Raw genomic sequence first — 6,000 nt, 5'->3', positions numbered from 1 at the left:
CCCCTTGGGTCCTAGAACTGAGAGGGGGCGGGGGAACAGACAGTCCGCTCCTCGCTCCGCGCATCCATCCTCCCGGGCTTGACCGGTACTCTTCACACCAAGACCCCTTTTCTAGGGTTTCCAGTCCTGGTGCATCTGGGAAGGGGACCCCTGCCCGGCCGCGCCCCGCCCCCGGCCCCCGCCCCGCCGACGTCGCATTAGCATGAGCGACGCAAGTGGCCCGGGCACCACTCGGGGGCCGAGACTCGCCGCGTCACAGCCCCGAGTGGAAAGGAAAAAAAGAGGAGGCGGAGGAGGAGGAGGCAAGAGCCGACGCTAGGGGAGGGGAGAGCAGCGGCGGGGCGAGCGAGCCAGCGGGCGGGCGGCAGCAGCATGCCCTTCGGCCCGCGCGGGCGGCCTTTCAACGCTTCGGGGACCGCGCCTGGCGAGTCCAAGGCGCAGCGCGCCCAGTCTCTGGCTCCGGCCGCAAAGCGCGCCCACCTTCCCTGACAGCCCCTGAGCCCAGCAGCGGCGGGTCCGGGCCTGGCTGCGAACAGCCGGAGGCGTCTCGCCGGACACGGTCTTTGCCTTTCCCGGGACAACGGGCCATGAGCCCTGCAGCCACCTGAGACACAGAGGGCGCCGCGCCGCGCGGACCGCGCCCGCGAAGTTCCGTGCCCTCGTCTCTGCACTGCAGGGCGCCCGCGCCCGGCCCCGGCGGAGGCGTCCTCGGAAGAGCGGCGGAGGAGAGGCAATGGAGCCCTCGGCGCCGGCGGGCCAGGCCCGGGCGGCAGCCAGCAAGCTGTCGGAGGCGATGGGCGCAGTGCTGCAGGATCCCCGGCGGCAGCGGCGCCTGGTGCTGGTCATCGTGTGCGTGGCGCTGTTCCTGGACAACATGCTGTACATGGTCATCGTGCCCATCGTGCCCGACTACATTGCCCACATGCATAAGGCCGGCAGGCCCACCACGAGCCCCAAAGTGCACACCCTGCAGGTGCCCACTCCAACCAGTGACAGTGACAACATGAGCAACACCTCAGCGTCCCCGACGGAGAGTGAGGACGTGAAGATCGGGGTGCTGTTTGCCTCCAAGGCCATCCTGCAGCTGCTGGTCAATCCCCTGAGTGGGCCCTTCATTGACCGCATGAGCTACGACGTGCCGCTGCTTATTGGCCTGGGCGTTTTGTTTGCCTCCACCGTGCTGTTCGCGTTCGCGGAGGACTATGCTACGCTCTTCGCTGCACGCAGCCTGCAGGGCCTGGGTTCGGCCTTTGCGGATACGTCCGGCATTGCCATGATCGCCGACAAGTATCCTGAAGAGCCGGAGCGCAGTCGCGCACTGGGCGTGGCGCTGGCCTTCATCAGCTTCGGGAGTCTGGTGGCGCCACCCTTCGGGGGCTCCCTCTACGAGTTCGCGGGCAAGCCTGCGCCCTTTCTGGTGCTCGCGGCTGTTTCGCTGCTCGACGCGCTGTTGCTGCTGGTGGTGGCCAAGCCCTTCTCCGCCGTGACGCGGGCGCGGGCCAACCTGCCGGTGGGCACACCCATCCACCGCCTCATGCTGGACCCTTACATCGCTGTGGTGGCCGGGGCGCTCACCACCTGCAACATCCCCCTTGCCTTTCTCGAGCCCACCATCGCCACGTGGATGGAGCACACGATGGCGGCGTCTGAATGGCAGACGGGCATGGCCTGGCTACCAGCTTTCGTGCCGCATGTGCTAGGTGTCTACCTCACCGTGCGCCTGGCGGCGCGCTACCCGCACCTGCAGTGGCTGTACGGGGCACTAGGGCTGGCAGTGATCGGCGCCAGCTCGTGCGTGGTGCCTGCCTGCCGCTCCTTCGCACCGCTAGTGATCTCGCTCTGCGGCCTCTGCTTCGGCATTGCTCTGGTTGACACGGCACTGCTGCCCACGCTCGCTTTTCTCGTGGACGTGCGCCACGTCTCGGTCTACGGCAGCGTCTATGCCATCGCCGACATCTCCTATTCCGTGGCCTATGCTCTCGGGCCCATAGTGGCGGGGCACATAGTGCACTCGCTTGGTTTTGCGCAACTCAGCCTTGGCATGGGCCTGGCCAACCTGCTCTATGCGCCGGTCCTGCTGCTGCTGCGCAACGTGGGCCTCCTGAGGCGCTCCCGCTCGGAGCGCGACGTGCTGCTGGATGAGCCACCGCAGGGTCTGTATGATGCTGTGCGCCTGCGTGAGCGCCCTGTAGCGGACCCAGACGGCGCCCCTCGAAGCCCTTCGGGCCCCTTTGACGAGTGCGAGGACGTCTACAACAATTACTACACCCACAGCTAGCAACCCAGCTACTGCCCCAGGCCATCCCCTCACCCCCCCCCCCCCCCCCCCCCCCCCGTGTCAAGGTGGCTACTCTGTGAGAGTACTGGCCAGCTTCGGCTCAGGGCCCACCCCTCCAACGAGTATCTTACACTCGCCCATCTTGACTTGCCTGCCGGGATCCCCTCACTTTGACCCTTTCTGTGTTTCCCTCCCTCTCGTCCAGTGGGGCGTGGAGCACGGAAGCATACAAAGCGATACACTCCTGGCAGAGATAAAGAGGTGCGCGAGCCGCCACCTCGGGGCTCCCCTGTGTAGAACCCGTGCGTCTGTCTGTCTTTCCTTCCGTCCCTCTCAATGCCAACTTGGCCCCCTGCACCGCGGTGCTTCCGGCCCGAATCAATAAACTATATCTGTTCGAGACCGAGTCTCTTTACTGATGAGGGTGGGCGGCCGGGCACAGGGCCAGGGCAGAGGGGAGGGTGAGCTGATCTAGCCCGGATCCATGTTTGAGCCTGGCAAGCACTTGGGAAGCCTGTGGCTCTTTTGCTACCTGGTAAAGGAGATACGAAAGAAGCAAATCCAACAAGGCACCCACCTTCGGACACCTTGTTGTACACGACTAGCTACGCTCGCGACAGCCCCTCCCTCCCAGCCCAACGCAGCGCCCCAGGGCGCCGCCCGGCGGAGCCTGAGGATCCGCTCCCTCCGGGTACGCTAGGCCCCGCCCCTTGAGGACACTCCCAGTGTCAGCCACCGAGTGCTGAAACGCCTGGGGTGGTCTTCCCTTGGAGCCCGGCATCCTGCCCTGTCCAGGCTCCGGTGAGGAGTAGGGGCCGAGCTGTTCCGGGCGGAGGTCCGCTCTCTGGAAAGGCGCTTGTGTCGTGTGTGCTCGTTAGAGAGTTAGGCTCTATCCTTCCAGGAGTGGGGGAGCTTGATGTGTCAGCTGTGTCCCGGCTGTGCCGGTCAGAGTCGTGACTGAAGGGGGTGCCAGTGTGGGAGCTGGAGTCACCTCCCCACCCTTACCCCCACGCTTTCCCTGGCCTTTGTGGAAGCAGCTGGCCAAGGCTGTCAGAATTCTCCCCACCTTGAGCACAGGTCATCGGAGCCGCAGGCCCCCCTCCCCGTTTGCAGGCCACTCCCAGTCCTGGAGCCTCTGGCCTGATGAAGGCCGAAGAGCCTTCCAGTTGTGGCAAGGAGAGGCAGCGGAGTTGGGGTACGCCTGTGTATTAAACAATGCTGTGAGAGTCTTCACTGCTGGTGTGTGCACGTCTGTCGTCTGTTCTCGTCTGTGTGTTGGGCTGCGTGTGCGTTTGTCTGGGCAGAGTCTGTCTGCGTGGGTCTGTCTGTATGTTTTGGTATGTGAGGATGTGTATCTGGGGTGGGGGAGGAGTGCTTTGTCTGGCAGGAGGGTCTGCCTCTGGCTGAGTCTATAAGCATCCGCAGGTCTGTATCTCCACTCCCCCATTCCATAGTGCAAGCAAGAACGGGGTGGGAATGGAAAAGGAAGGAGGACCTGCAGTGATCAACAAACAGGATGATGATGGTGATGGTGATGGTGATGGTGATGATGATGATGATGATGATTTTGAAAGAATTGTGGTATGGTTTGAGCCTGGCCTAGACGGCGGGGAGGGCAGATTTCCTCAGACCCAACCTTCCCCAGGGTGGTGCGGATGCAACCGGAGCTAGGGTAATGGAGTGGGGAGGGCTCGGGGACTGGGGATGGCTGGGCAGGGGGCAAAGGGCAGGGGCGGGGGGGGGAGCAGTGTTCTGCACGCCCTCCTCGGGCCTGGATTCCGCTCCCCTTACACAGACTCATCCGGGAAGTGGTCCGAGCCGGGGCTGGGGGCCGGGAAATGGGATCGTGGTAGGGAGCCGCGGGGGCGGGGGCAATGAGGAAGAACGGGGAGACGGGGTGGGGCTGAGGGAGGGAGGAAAAAGGAGAGAGGGGAGGGAGGAGGCACGAGAGGAGGGAGAAGACAGGAGCGGCCGGTTCGCCGGCAGCCAGTCGGGAGGCCGCAGGGACCCGGCGACGTCGGAGGCTCTAAGGACAGAGGCCCCCACCTCCCGTACTGCTGGATCCCTTCCGGCTCCTACTCGCGCCCCCAGTCTTGCTTGGTGCGGCGGAGCGGCGGCAGAGGCGGCAGATCCGCGGAGGGCAGGTGAGATGGGCTGGGCTGGAGGGCTGCGGCGCGGGGAGCAGAGCGCAGGGATCGGAGGGCGGTGGAGGAAAGCTCCGTCCAGGGACCGCGCCGGCTCGGAGAGACCCCAAGATGCTCGGGATTTTCCGAGCCCTGAACTGAAGCGGCCGTCGGGGAACTGCCAGGAGCCTGGGATTCCGCAGCTCAGGCTCTTCCCCACCAGGAGTGGGGGGAGGGGGACGGGGAGAGAACAGGAGAAGTTAGGAGAAAAGGACCTGGAGAGACTTGACCGTTGGGCTCCGAGGCTCCACGTGCGTATCCTCATTTCTCTCTTCTCCTAGATCCCCATCTGCTAAATGCCAAGGTCTGCACTTTCTGTGCCCAGTTAGGGCGTTGGCGGGTCTCACCCAGCCAGACCCCTCTGAATCGCGGGTGGTCACCGAACTCTCGCGGGGGCGGGAGGTGGGGAGCAGCCGCAGGTGGCAAGTATGAGCTGGGTCCCAGGGAGTCTCCAGAGGGCACAGTGTTGCCTGGTGTTGCCTGGGCAGAGCGGGGATTGGGCCTCCTGGGCAGAGCAGAGACCCCTCCTGGCAGCCTTCGGAAGCTTTGCTGGTGGCAGCAGAGAGTGGAGGGCACTGAACACAGACAGACAGAAAGATACACACACACATACACATACACCTCCTTGTCACGGGCCCAGGGGCCAAGGAGGAATAGTAGCCGGCTGCCCCCCAAGGATCAGGCCCTCCCATTTGGTCCCCAGGAAGCTGTCCCTGCTCCAGTTTCACACCTTCCCAAGACATGGCTGTCTCCAGCCACACTAGGGCCTTTACCAACTTGACCTTGCCCTCACCGACCTTTCCAAACTCTGCAGGGATGGGATGGACCCTAGCTTGGATGCTACTGCTTCTATCTTGCAGCAAGTGGGTGCAGCTACTGCCCTCCAGGGAAGAACTAGGGACCGCCTAGTCTGTAGCATCCTGGCAGAGTGTTCACATGGGTTCTATATTCTCTGTCTAGTGCTGCCAGGAAGCCCCAGGCTCCTCCATTCTGGAGCCTGATTCATCCATCTTTCTGGATGCGCTGCCCTCGGGTCAACTGTGCCTGGACCCTAGCTCCCACCTGAGTCGTCCTTGCCTGGGGGTGGGGGTGGGGTGGGGGATAAAATGGGCTAAGCATCAGCTTTCTGCTTTTGGAAGAGAATAGGCAATGGGCGAATAGAAACCATGGGTGCATGGCTCTGAGGCTTATGCTTAAGGGCATTCTCTGAACGTAGAAGGTAGCCTTAAAATAGGCCTTTGCCCCCTCTTGGCTGGGGTCACTTCTACTGTCAATAAAAAATTAATGCTTTTCTCTCCTGGTTGAGTCAGGTGGTCCCTAGGGCCCTGGACTGCACAGCTGCCCTGTCCCATCTCCCTCAGCATCCCCATGTCGCCTGCTCTAGGTGTCTGTGAACCAAAGATTGCCTAAGTCACAGTCCATCCACCTCTACCCCTGCCTTGGCCAGAGGCCAGGCTCCCTGTCAGCCCAGAGCGCTGGCGGAGCCCACAGCCTTCGAGGACCTGTATTCATTGACGCATGCATTGACGCATGCATGCA

At 63.3% G+C, this 6,000-nt stretch overlaps 2 protein-coding genes across 2 annotated transcripts in view; both read left to right on the top strand.

Moving 5' to 3' along the window:
• Nucleotides 1–733: 733 nt before the first annotated feature.
• Nucleotides 734–2,278, top strand: SLC18A3 (solute carrier family 18 member A3). The gene has a single exon (XM_039233653.1). It carries the CDS (start codon nucleotides 734–736, stop codon nucleotides 2,276–2,278), a length of 1,545 nt encoding a protein of 514 aa, XP_039089584.1.
• A 1,887-nt stretch (nucleotides 2,279–4,165) lies between these two features.
• The window catches only part of CHAT (choline O-acetyltransferase), a 44,553-nt gene continuing 42,718 nt past the window's right edge, over nucleotides 4,166–6,000 (top strand). The window contains exon 1 of the mRNA XM_039233767.1: nucleotides 4,166–4,422. The gene's annotated coding sequence lies outside the window, so the exon portion shown is untranslated. The remainder of the gene's footprint in view (nucleotides 4,423–6,000) is intronic.

This window comes from Hyaena hyaena, unplaced genomic scaffold, assembly GCF_003009895.1.
Source record: "Hyaena hyaena isolate Hyena2069 unplaced genomic scaffold, ASM300989v1 scaffold_78, whole genome shotgun sequence".
NCBI lineage: Eukaryota > Metazoa > Chordata > Mammalia > Carnivora > Hyaenidae > Hyaena > Hyaena hyaena.
The sequence above is the reverse complement of the archived record's forward strand: the minus strand, read 5'-3'. Positions and strand labels throughout refer to the sequence as shown.